The sequence below is a fragment of the Rousettus aegyptiacus genome, unplaced genomic scaffold, assembly GCF_014176215.1.
Source record: "Rousettus aegyptiacus isolate mRouAeg1 unplaced genomic scaffold, mRouAeg1.p scaffold_m13_p_5, whole genome shotgun sequence".
Lineage (NCBI taxonomy): Eukaryota > Metazoa > Chordata > Mammalia > Chiroptera > Pteropodidae > Rousettus > Rousettus aegyptiacus.
Window position 1 is genome coordinate 66167943 of NW_023416308.1, and position 17916 is coordinate 66185858.

General features: G+C 45.4%; 1 protein-coding gene and 1 long non-coding RNA gene across 2 annotated transcripts; both read left to right on the plus strand.

Annotated features, from left to right (window-relative positions):
- The first annotated feature begins 2631 nt into the window (after positions 1–2631).
- FZD4 (frizzled class receptor 4) lies at positions 2632–12042 on the plus strand. Its single transcript, XM_016160398.2, has 2 exons — positions 2632–3250; positions 5572–12042. The coding sequence occupies exons 1-2, from the start codon at positions 2963–2965 to the stop codon at positions 6898–6900; spliced, it is 1617 nt and encodes a 538-aa protein (XP_016015884.1). The 5' UTR covers positions 2632–2962; the 3' UTR covers positions 6901–12042.
- A 1628-nt stretch (positions 12043–13670) lies between these two features.
- Positions 13671–17647, plus strand: LOC118602804. The gene is made up of 2 exons (XR_004950801.1): positions 13671–15034; positions 16436–17647. It is a non-coding gene; the product is annotated as an uncharacterized LOC118602804 (long non-coding RNA).
- The last annotated feature ends 269 nt before the right edge of the window (positions 17648–17916 follow it).

The window sequence follows — 17916 nt, forward strand, 5'->3', positions numbered from 1 at the left end:
CTAAGTTGTGGTCTTTGTTTTCTTTCCACATTCAGACTGAAATGTGATTCCCCTGGCTTTCTTTTTTGGAAAATACCTGAGATGAGTTCTATGAAGAAAAAGAAAAGCTGTTGACAGGAAAAGCTTCTGAAGGGGAAGGGGTTTCTTCAAGTGTTCTCAAAGGAGACAGTTGCTTCAAGCAAGCTGAGGCAGGGATGCCAGGTACAAGAGGCCCAGTTCACAAAAGAGTCATCTTTAACTATGGAGTAAGCTGAGTGTCAAGTGTTTCCTCTGTGAGAGCAGTACCACGCACTGCACACAGACTTTTGGGCCAGCCAGATGTGAATCTGAGTGAGTCCTGTATCACTTACTGTTTGATCTTGGGCAAACTGCTTAACCTCTCAGAAAATCAGTTTCTCAAGCTGTTGTGAGAAATAAACACAAAATATTCATATGAAGCATGTAACACAGTATCTGGCACAGGTCATCTCTCCTATGATCAGCCTTCTGAACTTAGCTACCTCTGCTTTCAATTCACCCACAATTACCTCTCTGTGCACTTACCACATTAAGTTACAGCTATTTATTCTTTGCTTCCTCCTGCTCCTAGAGGGTGGGGATCATCTTTTCATTTGATTCATGCATCTGATCATTTATCCATTTCTGCATTACTCAGCACAGGTACACAGAAGGTTCGATCCTACTTCTGAGTATGTAGATTTCTAGCTGGGAACTTTGGGGGGGGTGGGGGGTGGGGAAGCAACCCTGTTCCCCACCTTTGAAAGGCCTCCTTTGGGCCCTAGTTTGATCGATCTTTCATTTTTTAACTATTACTTTGGTTCTAACCTCAGTTTCTTCATCTCTTTAAGGGGCTAATGGAGTCTCTTTCCCTGGGAGATGATGATGCAACTTCTATGTCCCCAAAACTGTTTTAAGACAAATACCAAAAACGGTGATTCCAGTCTTTCCCTCAGCCAAGTCTACTTGCCAATATAAGAAAACTAAAAGTACAAAACAGAGTATGAGCACCACACCAGACATCCTTCCAACTTATATCCAGCCTCTGCCATATGCTGGACTTAGCTGAAATGGAAGGATACAAACTTCCACAGAAACGTGGTCCCTGTCACCTAGCACCAGGAAAACAGTGGCAAGTGTTGGACAAAACAATCTCAGAAAGACAGTATAAAGCTCTTTACCCAAATCCCCAGACCTGGTCTATGGGAGATGTCTGTCATCTGGAAAGACAGATGCTGGAAAGCAGGAGAATGTCCCACAACAATAACCAAGATATTCAGCACTTACTTCGTGCCAAACCCTGTGCTAGATGATTTATAGGCATTATCTCATTCGATTCTTAGAACAATGTGTGAAGTAGATGTTAGAACAATTGTGTGAAGTAGACGTGAACCTCATTTTACAGATGGTCAGTTCGAGGCTCAGAGACGTGCAGTATCTTGACCACAGTAAAGCAACAAGAAAGCGGTTTAGGAATCCACCTGCTGAGGGTTCCACTGGCCCGACAGTAAATCGGAGAGGGTAAACTAGCTCAAAGCTCCGTCCCAAGGGTGTGGGTGTGGGTGGAGAGGGTTGGGAATGAGAGAGGGGAAAGTTGGATAGAAACGCGGGTCTCATGATCCCCAGATCCCCAACGCAGAAGCAGAAGCACAATAAGTTAGAGAAGCAGGCTGCAGGGGAGGGATGCCTAAGAGGCTGGGGGAAGGGAGCCCCGGTGGTTGTGCGCCTTCTTGGCACCCCCAACCCCCTTGCTCTTGCACAGGTCATGCCTCTCCCCTCCTGCCTTCTCACCCTCCCAACCTTATTTAGAAACCGTGTCCCCGAGACAGGAAGGGCGGCGGGCCGAGAAGCACGGAGCGTCCCGGTCTCATTTCCTTTCGAATCCCCCTGTGGAATTTCATTTCATACGGTGAGGAAATCGGAGCGCGAGACCGTCGGCTGGTCTGCTGCTCCGGGGCGCCTCCCCCACTCGTGGCTGGAGACAGGCAGCTCCCAGGCTCAGGTCCGCCCAGCCTGGGGGCGGGGAGAGGGGCCCCGGCTCCAACCCAAGCAAGTTAAGAGTGAAAATAGCGGCGAGCTCGCGCCGTACCAGGCACCGTGCTAAGCGTTTTACGCATTATCTCTAATCCTCCCAAGTCTCTTTACGGATGAGGAAACCGACGCCGAGAGGTTGAGCAATTTGCTCAAAGTCATACAGCCGGGCTTAAAGCCACAATCTCTGTAAATTCCGTGTTCTTTGTGTACGTTTATCTGCCTGAGGGGGGAGGTGGCCACAAGCCGAGGTGACAGCTGGAAGAAGAAAAGGAAAGGGAGCCCGCCGATCTGGGAGCACTTCTCACCTGAGAGAGGAGGAGGCAGGCTCGCGGGGCCGGAGCGACTCAGCTCTAAACCCGCCTGGCCCCCGAATGCCGCGAACCGGGTGGGAGGAAAGTGAGAGCGGGGAAGCGGGGAGGGGCGCTCAGGGGAGGAAGGGAGGGACAGCGGAGTGCAGCCGGTGGGCGGGGCCTGGCCCCTCCCGCAGCAGAGCGGCCCCGCCCCTCGCTGGCCACGGCGCCTGGCCATTGGAGAGGCGCGCTGCCTGTCCCGCCCCGCCACCGCCCAGCGAACCTCTAGCACCGCAGAGGGCTTGGGTAGTGAGAGCTGCGGGGCGCTGGGTGCTGGCGGGCTTCGGGGAGCTGCAGGGTGGACGCGGCGGGCGCTGGGTGGGGGCTTGCCGCCTGCAGCCATGACCCTCGCAGTCTGTCTCTCCGCCGGGGCCCCGGGAGTCTAATATCCTACACAGTTGCGCGCAGCTGCGGGAGAGCCGGCCGCTGCCCCCTCATCGCCCTTGGCGCGGTATCACACTCCCTGCCCCGGAGCTGGGAGCACCGCAGGCAACAGGCGCCCCCGTGCAAACTGGGGGTGTCTGCTGGAGCAGCCCCTGCCGCCGCCGTCGCCGCCGCCGCTACTGCCCCTGGCTCTGGCCATGGCCTGGCGGGGCGCAGGACCGAGCGTCTTGGGGGCGCCCGGGGGCGTCGGTCTCAGTCTGCGGCTGCTGCTGCTGTTGCTGCTGCTGCTCTTGGGACCAGCTTGGGGTTTCGGGGACGAGGAGGAGCGGCGCTGCGACCCCATCCGCATCTCCATGTGCCAGAACCTGGGCTACAACGTGACCAAGATGCCCAATTTGGTGGGGCACGAGCTGCAGACCGACGCCGAGCTGCAGCTGACAACTTTCACGCCGCTTATCCAGTACGGCTGCTCCAGCCAGCTGCAGGTGGGCGACCCCACCCCCACCCCTGACAGGACCCTTTGGGCAAGGACGCACCACACTAAATCGGTGGAGCCCTTGCCAAATCGAGGCCCCTGCCTTCTTTCTAGGTTGAAGGGCATAGCTATCTTGAAAAAGTGATTTCTATCCCCACCCCCACCTTTCTGTCCCTTCTCAGGAACTGGAAGCCAAAACACTGTGTAAGTCATCTGGCCCGCTAAAGAACCCACTCTTACACCCCGCCCTTCTGTTTTTCTCCCCTACCCACCCGTGTCTGGCCAAGCCCCTAACCCCAGTGGAGTGAGGGTTATCTTTGCCAAGGATTCTGGCCGCCACAGCTCAGTGGGCGAGTCCCCGGCAGGGCAGCCAGCTGCAGCTAAGACTTGGAAGGAGAGATAAGGAGCTGGGAACTTCTCCTCCTTCACCGACCTGATTTCTCCCCTATATTGGGTGGTTTATTAAATGAAACACCATTGCCCGATTTTCTACAGAATGGTCCACCTCGTGTCGTCCCACATGATTTTAGAGGTCATGCAGAAAGGAATGGTTGGATTGGCTTGAGTTCATTGTTATCTTCAGGGTTGAGGGCAGGTTTAGCACTTGGAAGGGAAGAAAACACAGCTTGAGAAAAAGGTGATGGTATGGTTAAGCTCAAAAAAGCTAGTTTGTATACTGGAAGAATTTTTTTTTTCGCAGTCATTAAAAATTTTTAATGTTTACCTTACAATAGTAAGCGAAGAAAGAATTTGCATATACAAGGTGATTACAATCTTACAAACACAACAACCAATTCATTGGAAAAGAAAAAGAAGTGAAAAGAAATTTTAAAACACTGGTTGTATTTTGTTTGGTGAGACTATGCATGATTTTTAGAAATTTAGAAAAGAGAGAAGTTGGGAAAAAATTGGGGATAGTCCTCCAGGCTAAAAGCTTTAGAAATCTATGGCTCTGGTTCTAACTTCTGAGAGATAAGAAACAAGCAGGCAGCTTACTTACTAGGTGCATGTTTTTATATAGGTGATTTAAAAAGTTGGATTGTGGTTTCAGAAAGATGGTTGGGATTAGACCCATTGCTGGTGAAATGTCCCTTTAGAAGTTTCAGAACTTTAGAACTATGTTATAAAAGCTTAAGAAATGATCCTCTAGCTCTCAGTTTGGAAACAGCACATATCCTGACATCAGTGGCAATTTTGTTGGAGAATCAGCTTTTGCAGGGATATATATTTTTAATTACATATATCCTGGGGAAGCAGCCAAGCTGTTTTGAAGGACAGGACTGGATCTCTTTACATGCTGGAATATAGTTACTTGTAACTCTAGACTTCATAGACAACATCTGTAAGGAGCCAAGCAGACTGTTTATCAATGCTGGAGGAATTGAGGACAGCAACTGGACTCTCCCCTGCCGGTATTGCAGTTTCAGGGACTTAACATTTATATTTTCCTATTGTGCTTCATTATTATTCATTATGGAAACCTGGCCAAACAAAACCCCTGGTGACCAGAGACCTCAGCCTACATCCCATCCTCGTGTCTAACAGTGTCTTAATTAGGACATTTTCTGTTTTATTGTGGGACTGATTAAAAAATAATTTTAGGAGATTTAGTAGAGAAAAGAGAGAATATTAACAGGAGAAAAGCTAGATCTATGTATTTTTTAACTCTTATTTTTATAGTGGTAAAGAAATGGGGATCAAAATAAATCACCCCATCACCTAAATGACTGAGCCATTTGATTAGCCTGTTCTGCTTTTTCAAATAGTAGTTGAAAAGGGAGGGAGACTTGAAGTCAGTTTTTTAAGGTTTATCTCCTTTAAGTGTTGTGCAAAAACGGATTATATAAATTCTTCTGATCCTTTTTATACATTTATTTATGTTCTGGAAAGGATTACTAGAATTAAAAGAGGAAAAGTGTGTAAGTGATGGATTAATAGGCACCATCGTTTGAGGTCAACATAAATGGCCAGACTCCCTATAGCAGGGATCCCCAACTCCCAGGCTGTGGCCAGGTACTGGTCCGTGGTCTGTTAAGAACCAGGCTACACAGCAGGAGGTGAGCAGCGGCAGAGCAAAGAAAGCTTCATCTGTATTTGCAGCCGCTCCCCAGCGCTAGCATCACCGCCTCAGCTCCACCTCAGATCATCAGGCATTAGATTCTCATAGGAGCACCTGTCCCTGGTGCCGAAAAGGTTGAGGACCGCTGCCCTATAGGCTGATTTAAAAGTAGATGTATGTACTTTGTCTGGAAGCATTCAACTCAGCTTTGTGCAAGCATTTGGTCACACTTCAAGTCACTATTTTCTTTGTTCATTTCATTACTTTTCCAGTTCTTCCTTTGTTCTGTGTATGTGCCAATGTGCACAGAGAAGATCAACATCCCCATAGGCCCATGCGGTGGCATGTGTCTTTCAGTCAAGAGACGCTGTGAACCTGTCCTGAAGGAATTTGGATTTGCTTGGCCAGAGAGCCTGAACTGCAGCAAATTTCCACCACAGAATGACCACAACCACATGTGCATGGAAGGGCCAGGTGACGAGGAGGTGCCGTTACCTCACAAAACCCCCATCCAACCTGGGGAAGAGTGTCATTCTGTGGGAACCAATTCCGATCAGTACATCTGGGTGAAAAGGAGCCTGAACTGCGTTCTCAAGTGTGGCTACGATGCTGGCTTATATAGCCGCTCGGCCAAGGAGTTCACCGATATCTGGATGGCCGTGTGGGCCAGCCTGTGCTTCATCTCCACTGCCTTCACAGTGCTGACCTTCCTGATCGATTCTTCCAGGTTTTCCTACCCTGAGCGCCCCATCATATTTCTCAGTATGTGCTATAATATTTATAGCATTGCTTATATTGTCAGGCTGACTGTAGGCCGGGAAAGGATATCCTGCGATTTTGAAGAGGCAGCAGAACCTGTTCTCATCCAAGAAGGACTTAAGAACACAGGATGTGCAATCATTTTCTTGTTGATGTACTTTTTTGGAATGGCCAGTTCCATCTGGTGGGTTATTCTGACACTCACTTGGTTTTTGGCAGCAGGACTCAAATGGGGTCATGAAGCCATTGAAATGCACAGCTCTTATTTCCACATTGCAGCTTGGGCCATCCCTGCAGTGAAAACTATTGTCATCTTGATTATGAGACTGGTAGATGCAGATGAACTCACTGGCCTGTGCTATGTTGGGAACCAAAACCTTGATGCCCTCACAGGCTTTGTGGTGGCTCCTCTCTTCACTTACTTAGTGATCGGAACTTTGTTCATTGCTGCAGGTTTGGTGGCCTTGTTCAAAATTCGGTCAAATCTTCAAAAAGATGGGACAAAGACAGACAAGTTGGAAAGACTGATGGTCAAAATTGGAGTCTTCTCTGTCCTGTACACGGTTCCTGCAACCTGTGTGATTGCCTGTTATTTCTATGAAATCTCCAACTGGGCGCTCTTCCGGTTTTCTGCAGATGACTCCAATATGGCAGTTGAAATGTTGAAAATTTTTATGTCTTTGCTGGTGGGCATCACTTCAGGCATGTGGATTTGGTCTGCCAAAACTCTTCACACATGGCAGAAGTGTTCCAACAGATTGGTGAATTCTGGGAAGGTAAAGAGAGAAAAGAGGGGGAATGGTTGGGTAAAGCCTGGGAAAGGCAATGAAACTGTGGTATAAAGCTAGCCAGCCTCCACACTTTCCAAATTTTGAAGGGGGAAATGGGAGCATTTCAGTGGAAATGCTACTAAAAGCGTCATGAAGTGAATCTCAGTTTGACAAACTGGCCACACTTAAGTGATCCCCCCACCCCACAATAACCCACCACCCCTCCTCTCCCCCCACCCACCGCCCCCCACGCCCAGCGTCATAAAACTAATGATTTTGCTGCAGAGTTTAGAATGATCCAAAATGGAAAAGCCAGCTAGAGGCTTTCAAAGCTGTGAAAAATCATAACATTGATCACTTTAGCAGGTCGCAGCTTGGAGCCTGGGGGTCCTGCCTAGATTCCAGAAGGTCCCAGGTGATGCTGCTTTTCCCTTCAGGGTGGGATCTGAGCTGTGAGTAGGTAACTTGCAGGGAGAAAGATGAACTTTTTTAACCTTTAAAAATTTTTAATACTAACTGGGTCTTTCAGATAGCAAAGCAACCTATAAACACTGGAAATAATGCTGGGTTTGGAGAAGTGTTACAGGAGTTTTACAGTTTGGCCGATCTAACATAAACATTTTCTGTGGTGCACTGTCTGCTGTTTAGAACTTGTGGATTGCTCTCCCAAGAGGTGGTGTCAGAATCTTTCAGTGCCTTTGTCATAAAACAGAATTGTTCGAACAAACAAAAGTACTGTACAAACACACACAAGGTATCCAGTGGATTTTCCTTCTCTCTTCTTAAATTTCAGTCTGTTCAAGGCTGCTGCTGTTTTTTTCGTTTTACATTAATGACTTAAAATAGGTATTTTTATAGGAATTTTTGCACTGCAGCATGCCTAATGAGGGGAAAAGGAAGGGTGATTCACTTTCTGACAATCACTTAATTCAGAAGAAAATGAGATTTACCAAGTAGACTTACCTTACCGACCCCAGAGACCTATTGGATTGAGCAATAGGGACTTAATATATTTTACTTTGTGTGATTGCATCTATGCAGACGCCAGTCTGGAAGAGCTAAAATGTTAAATTTCTTGGCAACTTTGCATTCACACAGATTAACTGTGTAATTTGTGTGTGTCAGTTACAATTAAAAGCACATTCTTGGACCATGACATAATAGTATACTCAACTGACTTTCAAACTGTGGTCAACTCGCATTCTCAGAATGATAGTGCCTTTTTTCTTTCAGCATAAGAATGTTATCAGAAGAGTCTAGTCCGCTTGCCACAATGGAGACTTTTTCAGTTTTGTAGAGGGAACTAAGGACAACTAATCCAGCTACTTGGTGCATAATTGTTTCCCAGTAATTGGCAAAGGCTCCTTATAAGATTTCATTGGAAGCAGTGTGGCCTGGAGTATTTATATGGTGCTTAATGAATCTCCAGAATGCCAGCTGGGAGCTGATTGGTTAGTAGGAAATAAAGTGTAGACCATATGAAATGAACTGCAAACTCTAACAGCGCAGGTCTTAATTGCCTTTTGCGGAGGTATCCAGTGCTTTTAAAATTTATGCTCTATGTTCCTTATAAGGGGGTACCTAGCAGCCTCTCAAAAGTTGCAGTTCTTTTACAATTGTAACTGGCCCTTCTCTCAACCCCCCTTAGGCCTTCTAATCACCAGATCTCTGGGACAAATTGTTGACACTGTCACAGGTTGCTCTCCTTGTAACTCATACCTGTCTTTGCTTCAGTAACCACTTTGCAATGATTCATTTGTTTATTTATTCATGCCCACCCCTCTTTTTTAAACAGGTAGGAAAGCTCTTTTATCACATTTCTTAGTGGGAAAACATCTCCAGGGACTCAAAATTTCGAATAGATGGTCAAAGTCTGGAAATAAACACGACATTTTGTTTGTTTGTTTGTTTGTTTGAGCTTTATGCCCATGGTTTGGCATTTTCCTTCCTTCTTCCCTCAGTTTTTGTGTGGTTCATGAGCTGTCTGAGATGAAGGTGTGTGTAAAGTCTGCTGCACATTCTGGAAAGGAAAGTCTTGTGGCTTTGGAGACAGACACTAAATGGGCGTGGGCAGGGGCTGCTGTGTGCACCGAGCCCAAGTACCTTGGCTGGCCTCTGGGTCAGGGCTTCAGGAGCATCCCCAGAGAAAGGATCCCCAGAAGGACCAGTTGATCTCTGAGACTGCATCGCCTCTGAAATGAACAATGTGAACTCCCCATGTTGCTTGCAGACAGTTCTCATAGCTGATCGGGGCCCTGGAGCATGCACCCGGGGCAGAGCCTGCCCTTACTCACGCTCCACTCCAGTGTCTTGGGAGTTGTGCAGGGACTCTGGGCCAGGCGAGGGAAGAAGGAGCGTGCAGCCAGGCACTAGCGTTGCTTTAGAGTACAAGGGTTTGTAATGCAGTTTTCTTTGTAATGTTTTTAGTGACCATGTGACCAAGGTGGCACCTAACAGAGAACTAAGCACAAAATAGGTACTCAATATTTGTGAATGATGAAATAATAGTAATAACAATGAGAGTACTTGGGCAAACTTGACACCAAGATCTGGAGCAAGTACCCTGACAACTTTCTGGGTATTAACATGTCTCTTCAACAAATCTTGCCTTCTTAAGGGGAAGTATATTTGATCAGAATGCTGGATTAGTACACTTAGCAGTGTCCAAGGGTTATAGGCCTTTTTTTTTTTTTTTTACCCCCACATTCCAGACAATGGAGAGTGTTTATGGTTTCAGGAATAGCTGAGGGGTCAGTTACCAATTACTTTGGAGTGACTCTTAAGTTGGTTTTGTTTAAAAACAAAAAAAAACAACAACAAAAAAGTCAATTATCAGCACATTTATTGAGTGCCACCTGTGTATAAAGTCCTGTTAGACACCTTAGGGGATATTGTGGAGAATAAGCTCTGTTCTTCTAATTGACCTTGACTGAGGGTGTTCCTGGGTCTGCTGAACTTCACATTGGTTTTGGGAAGGTGCAGGGGCCTCTGACTAGCCAATCTGTTTCATTCTCTCCATCTCATAAACCTCTTCCTGGGTCTTTCTACCTTAATGCATCTCTTGTCCCTTCCCAGGATTCCCTACAAATCAATGACAGGAATTTTGACAGACAGCATCAGCTCTGTTTCACGAAGGTCTCTGTGGAAATCCCCTAGGAAAACAATGAAAATTGGCTGTAAGGACATGAATGCCCAAATCTAATGTGGCTTTGGGGACAGGCAGTTCAGGGCGTGGGGTGTTCCATGTGACTTGTACAAGAAAATTGGCAGACAGCATCTTGCTAGGGGAAAGGTTAGGGATGTTTTTCTTTCTCTGAAATCTAGAATAAGTACTTATGCTTGTAGCTTCCTACACAATGCCTTGGCCTCCAGAGATGCTATTCTGCAAGGCCCAAGGGCACCTCTGTCCAGCCTCATCTCTGGCAAACTGCTCTCTCCTCCTTCATAAAGGCCACACCTCAGGGCAGAGAAACCTGGGATAGGATGGAACTGGTCAGAACCATTTGATTGAGCTTCTTAGTTGATTCATATCTTTTTTCCTCTGTGGAGACCTGTTTTCTGATCTCTGAGACAGCTTCTGAGTTGGCAGCTTCCTCGGGGAACTGAAACCAGAGAAGGGGTGACACTTTGTATTTCCCTGAGATGTGTTTTCACTTTCCTTTCCCCAGCCACTACCTCACCTGCACCCCCAAACTCAGAATGTGGGAAACTTCTGTATCTAGTTCTGAACTGTGATTTTACCAGCATCCTCAGCGCTGTCCTCTCTGGCCCACCCCGCTCAGCGTCCTGGTCATTGAATCCAGTGTTTACTGTGCTGGGAACCAAGCCTGCAAAGAGGAACTCAACAGTCTCAGAGGCAGCCAGAGAGGCAGATTCAATCGAAAGGGACTTCACAAGTATGGTGTAGTCTTTGGCTTCTGGTGAGGTGGCCTGAGCAGCAGTTAGGGAAGATAGAAACAGAGCACAGACTTTAGAAGGAGCTCCCCAGAATCTACCTACGTTCTGGATTTCATTCTGTGATAAAAGAGATTAGAGAGTCGGCCGTTTTAGCCAATTATTTGGAGTCGGTGGACTCTTGACAGTTCTTTTTGTTTCTTTATTGTATTTGGATTCAGAGTCCCTGTCTGGGTTTGTATCATGTCTGGCAAAGGACCCAGGTTATCATTTTTCCTCTGGGCCTAGGTAACAGATCTTGGAAACTCCTAGGAGAGCACTTATTTCTACCTAGGATCAGATACCAGAGGCTTCAATAATGGATTTTGCTTCACTGTGGCCTAGTCAGAACTCTCCGCTGCTGCCTCTTACCATACACATGTGCACTAATGGCTGGACATTACCAGGAGGAAAGTGAACCCTGGGTCACCCCAAAAGGCCTCTTCCCTTTGGTAAGCCCAGTTGCCCAATAGTAGCCTATTCCTGTTTCTGATTTACCTTATTTCCCTGTTTCTTTGTACAAGCAAATTCCCAATATTCACCCAGGTGATTTGTAGAGGGCCTATTTGGGGTCCTGTATGAGCTTTGTCCTCCAAGCTTTTGCAGCTACCTGATCTCCTGCAATATTCAGTACATGACCACTGTCATCCCAGAAGACTTATGAGAGGAGGGTCAAGGGTGGCCCTGCTCTCTATGACTGGGTCCATCTTCTTCTCCTAGGTCCACCTTTCCAAACCCTGGTAATGGGCTTGGGCCCTGATTTGGTAGTGGGCTTTGGGAGGAGCAGGCTGCTTTCTAGATATCTCCCAGAGGGGCATATGGTGGTTCTGAATTTTTTCCTACCTCACAGGGATGTTGTAAGACTTTAAAAGGTCTGAGGATGAAGGCCCCTTGACCTCTTTAGAGGAAGGGTGGAATAAATTACCAGCTGTGATCCATGAGAAGATGAAATGTGATTCAACTTGCTCATGCAGCAGTTGAGCAAGTACTCTGTGGCCTTTTCCTGGACCCCTGTGCCACTTTGCAGCTCCAGCTACCTTGAGGCCAACCTGGAGACTTTCAGATGTTCAACATAGAGGTACCAGGCAAACCCCAGCTACACATGCCCTGAACAAATTGTTAGATATCAAAGGAAATGGACCCTTCTTTTAAGGATGTACAAACATATGTCTGCATTGATGTCTGTACTGTAAATTTCTAATTTATGGCTGTACAAACAAACAAAAAAAAAACTTTGCTATTTAATTTTTGTATCAAAGGAAAATAAAGTTTTGTTTATTACCTGGTGTGTGATTTGGCATATTCCTAAAGGTACATGACAGCCCCTGGGAAGCGCACATAGCCAGCTGTGAGAAATAGAGAATTTGGTTTGCAGGACAGACTGAGCCTCTTTCTGAGAGCCTGTTTGTTTCTTTTTTACTGGTCCTATTTTTCCCCTCTGGGATTCCTCCTGGGTCAGCAAACCCCCAGGATCTAAGGTCAACAGAATTTATCACTACTGTGGTCATCAGTAACACTCAAGTGGTCACAGGATGCTTTGGACATAACTGTAGTTCTCAAGCAGTCATCCCATGACACCTCTTCTCGGCATTCCCAGTATGTGTAGCCATTTTTATACACCTTCTAAGTCCCTTTGACTTAATCTGGTGGCTGAAAAAAATTTTCCCATCACTGCTAGCACTTCAGCCTTCTTAGAACAGGGGAAGAGGGCTATTTTTTTTCCCCCTGCAGATTTTCATTTAAAAAAAAATTTTTTCTGGATATGCTATGTTTCTGTTTTGTGTAATAGACATGGAACTATGTCACATCAGCTAATTTTTAGCTAATTTTATATGCTAAGGGGTGTATGTCCACAAATCCAGAAAAGCCATTATTGGAATGTTGTCGTGGGCCACACAGACACAGAGGGAGGTAGGGGAGTCACTGCCATTGGAGAGGCCTGCTTGATGTCCCCGAGGAGAACATCAGCTCTTTTCGTTTGCCTTTAAATTGCTTTCCACCCGTTAGTTTCACCTGAGTACCACCCTTTTCTGGTGTGAGTGAAAAGGCCAAGGCACAAGGATCTGCTCTACTATTCTCTGCAGATTGCTATTGTGCTTTTATCTCAAACCATAAATGAAGGGAAGCATGTAATTTAAATTCTCTGCCTTGTAAGACAGGCCACGTTTCTCATTTTATTACCTACTCATTAAGTAGTTATGAAGTTAAGGAAAAGTCAACGCAATCTGGAATGAATTCATAATAATCCCTTGCACTTGTAGAAATACTTTCCATACAGAGAATGCTTTTTTTAAAAAACATAATTTCACTTTATTCTCTTGGCATCTATGAAGTAAGCAGAGAGGAGAATTGAAACATCGAGCGCTCAAGGGATGTGCCTGGGGTACCCCAATGGGAGGTAGGAGGGTGGGCAGCCAGGTCTTCTCATACCTAGCCCAAGGCTTTGGGGGTTTTTTGTTGTTGTTTTACACTCAGTTGTGTGTTGAATTGTGTCCATCAAAAAGCATGTTGAAGTCCTGACCTTTATACCTATAAATGTAAACTTATTTAGAAATAGGATCTTTGCAGACATAATCAATTGAAGATGAGCTGTTACTAGATGAGGGTGGGCCCTAATCCAAGGGCTGGGGTAATAATAAGGGTATAATAAGAGGGCACGTACGCAGAGAGGAAAACGCCATGTGAAGGCAGAGGCAGAGATTAGAACTGCAGTCCAGGCAAGAAACACCTCGGATCTCTGCCAACCGCCTGGAGCTAGGAGAGAGGCATGGAAGGTGCTCCCTCAGAGCCTCCAGTAGGAACCAACCTTGCCAAAACCTTGATTTCAGACTTCTAGCCTCCAGAACTGTGTGTTCTAGTGTTCTAGCCACCTTTTTTTTTTTTTTTTTTTTTTTTATGACAGCCCTAGGAAACTAATACCGCTTTTATTCCTCTGATTTCTTTAATTCCTGCAAATAGTTCACTGGGAATGGATAAATGTTTCGGCAGGAACTCTCTCAATAACAGGATCTGGCCATGAGCTTCTGTTTTTAAGGATTATGTAGCATAATCACTCTGGTAAGTTTCTTTATCTGTAAGCTGGACATCTCTAGAATCAAGCCCATGATCCCTGACACTCAACTGATTTGAACTGGTCTTGGCTGGTCTCCTGCTCACCACCCGCAAGGGGAACTCTGTGTGCCCGGCCAGGACCTTGACTGGAATGTGGCCCAAGGGTTTTTAGCCTTTCAGTTCTGAGAACCGATTTTTTTCTCTTTCCCATTTTAGCTTTTACATGCAATCATAATTTTAGTTGAGCTGACACTTGACTAAAGAGACTAGCCTTGGCCTCCTGTCTTCTGAGATTCTGTGAACAGAAATAACCCACATTCAGGGAAGGGCGTTGTCCTCTCCTTGTTTTTCCTTCACAGTGCAGCTGGGTCATAGGACTGGGAGCATCTCACTAAATGTTTAGAAAATGTTGGACCTGCAAAGGTGTGCTCCAAAGGCTTTCGAAATGGACCGTGGCCCCACCTGAAATTCCCAGAATCACCATCCACTTCTTCCGTCTCATCCTCAGGCTAAGAGAACCCTTGAATTTACCTGTCCACAAGGCAAGGAATTCCAACTTCTCAAAGTCCCAGGGAAAGAGAGTAAAAATGTCTTACGTTTCACATGAATTGCCCGATTTTCATCAGCTTCCCATGTGGTTTTTTATAAGCATCTAATCCTGTTTTTACCCAAGAACATGCTTAATTTCTTGGCTAGCCCACATTATCAATGCCTTTCTCTTTAAGAGATTAAATGATTGGCCCTCTACACTTTCTAAAATGCCTGAGGGTTGCATCATTTCTCTTGAAACAAAGTACATGGGTAGCATATAAAGCATTGAGGTGGAGTCGATAAGTCACAGAGAAGGTCTGTCCTAGTTCCATGCTTTCTTCTTACTCCCTTGCCTTTGTGTACGTGTTTCCCTTTGCCTGAAATCTCCTTCTGTCTTTCTGCAACTATGTTGTGTCCATTCTTCCTTCAAGATTGAAGTCTTAGGTCATTTGTCCTGGGAAGACTTCCCTGACCCTTCCATTTGCCATGTCCTGCCTCCCTTTCCTTCTGGCCATAGCTAAGTTTAAGCCTCTGTGCTTTCAACTCCGGGAGCCTTCGTTAAGCTGTTGGTAATCTTCTCTTCATGTGTTCATCTCCCCACTAGACTGAGCTCCCTGAGGTTGCCTATCTGTGTGTCCTGCGTGCCTGGCACAGAACATAAGTTTCAGGAATATGTATGGACGAAAGGAAGGTAAGATAGGAGGGAGAGAAGGTCTTGCCTTGTTAGGGGGGGAAACTGATGAGCAATGGTGACAAATGCAACCAACATAGGAAAAAAACCGAAAGCGACAATAAGAGCCATTACATAGGCAAGACTTTCTGGAAAGATGCTAGGACAATGGCCTCAGAGAAAATTCTTTGGCCTCAAAGATGGATTTCAGGATGTTTGCCTACCCTCTGTGTAGCTTAATGTTAAATCTTCTTTCTTCAACCTTTTTTCTCCTCCTCCTCTCCAGCAAATATTTTCTAGGAACCTACTGTATGTAGAATACTGGGAAAAGAGAGAGATGATTGTAAAAAGCCGCAAAAGACAAGGTCCAATTGAGAGTCCAAAAGTACAGATGACAGAACAGAGAAAGAATTCAGATGTTATTAACAAGCTTACAACTCCAAACTTGGGAAAACGAGTTCTCTAGTGCTTAGTAAATATTTGTTGAATAGCTGAATGAGGGCCCACATGTGCCAGCCACTGTCCTGGGAGGGCACTGTAGGGGACAACATTATAAAAAAGATAGAACCTTTCCCTCCAGAAGTTGACGGCAGCAAACTGCATGCCCCCTCTATCCCTACCCCTAAAGAGTCAGTGCTACTAGTCCTATCATATTTATTATGTAATTGCTTCCTAACCTAAGTTCCAGGGGCTTGTTGATTTAGCTTGGACGGAATGGCTTCTGAGTACCAAGTGCAATGGGAAAGCATTTCCTAAACAGTTGTCATCTCAGTATTTGATGCCTCGAAAGTACACATCTGCCTCAATAGGTAAATGTGTAGTAAGGGCATGGGGAAGAGCAAAAAGCGGGGAGGGGTAGATGCCAGAGACCATGGCTCTTTAAGACTTGATCTGCTCGCCAAGAACACTCTCTGATTCAATATACAGAAAATAAACATTAAAACTTACTCACGATGTGCCATTGGAGGCATTTAATCGTCAAATCAGCTAATTGCCCCCATCCGAACATCTTTTCTAGCACACGTGTGGATTTATAACATTTGCACCGAGTAGGTGATTAGTGTAGGTGCATCCGCCTTGTGTCCTCTGAACCTCATTCTCTTGCTTCTTTCATGTCATAATTCTGTAAATCCAAAGAGACTTTTCTATGGAAGTTAAAAGGAGTGCATGGGTAATCCTCATTTACCCAGAGTGAAAGGAATAAATGTGTGATCAGCTTGGCTGGGGATTGCCTGTGGGGAGTTGTTGGGCGGCTAGTCATTCCATGTAACTGGAGCCTGAGATTCTTGGAGTGGAGAGAAGGTGGGCCGAGGCCAAGTTATGAAAGGCCTTGGAGGTTGTACTCTCTCCTGCGCCAGGCACAAGGGAGCTGGCCAAAGTTTGAGGGCAAGGAAGGCTCACATTCCTGTTGGTGTCCTACAGAGCCCGCCCTGGCTGTGGACTGTGAGCCAGAGAGAAGGCAAGCTGGAGGCAGGCAGACTGGTTTGGATGGGAAGCATCAAGGCCTGAAAGAAGGTGCTGGCAGAGAGATGGAAAAGAAGGGGTGATTTTCAGAACCACAGCAAACTGTATCCTCTGTGGCACTGTTCAATGAGCTGAATCTTTGCTTTCTAAACTGCCAGTGTTTCAGAGGCAAGAAGCTTTGTGTTTGCTCTGTACACCTGATATAGCATACTCCCTACACTGCAAGCACAGATAAATAACTGCCTCGGCACCACAGGGCTGAGAAAGATTGCAGCCCTGGCCAAGCACCTCTGGAGAGCTCGGGTTTCCCTGAGTGAGACTCTCTCCCTCACAGTCCTCATGTCAGCGTGACACCATTTGTTGATGGCTGGAAGGGACAAGGTCCTTGAGAGGAGAGCTTCGTGTTTAGCTGTTTATGTAATGCTAATGGGCCCCATCACCTCTTGCAGAGTTTCAATGATGACATACTTCCTAGACTAGTTGATACAAATTCCATAGTAAGGGTTTAATTTAGTACAAACTTAATCTCAGTCATGTCTCCCATCTAGATTTTATTTCTTGACATAGTTTTCTTTGCCCGCCACTCTTATCAGTAAGCCTGAGCTGCCTAACCAGATCTACGGAAAAAGGTATCATGGGTATACACATTTTTCCTAGTCCTCTTCCTTTTAAATCAGAAATTCTGTATAACATTTTCCATAAGTTAAAGAGAGGAACACTTCCTAGCTTTTTTGGTGCCTTTTTTTTTTTTTAAACAACAGACCTTCCTTTTGGATTTACATCAGCGTTTAGCTAACTTCCTGAACACTTCACCCATTTCCTGAACTTATTCTGAGGAAGGAAAAACATCCTCCTTCAGAAATAAATGCAAATAATCGCAGAGATTATTTTTATTAAATAAATGGTGTAAATGCAATGGAATTTCCTGTATGATGTGCATTTACTATGGATATTTCAACAAAAATCTATTTATTGTGATTCTCTATGGTCCATCTTACTTGCAGGTAGCCTGAGGAATTATAACCACTATGTAAGCTACTCAAGAGATGAAATCTAAACATTTGCAACTTTTACTCAAAAATATTTTTAACTCAACAATCTGAACACTAGGGAGAATTGTTTTCTGTAGGTCAGCAATTTTGAAGCTTTGTTTTTTTTGTTTATTTTTTTTTTAAAACGGGGTTCTTATGACACCTAGTGGTGAAAAAGCAAAAAACATTTTCTCCACTCAGTAGTGTCCCAGTAATGAGATTTTTTTTTTAATTTATGCATCTGCTTGAAAGAAAATACACCTCTTCCCAGTACTTCTTAATGCCCATACTGCCTAGTAATGCTAAGTAATGACATTGAAACAGCATCCGTATGCTTTTCTGGAGATGTTCTCTTCTTTTGATTAATATTTACTCAGAACCAGCCTACCACCCAGGGCTAAACTGGTT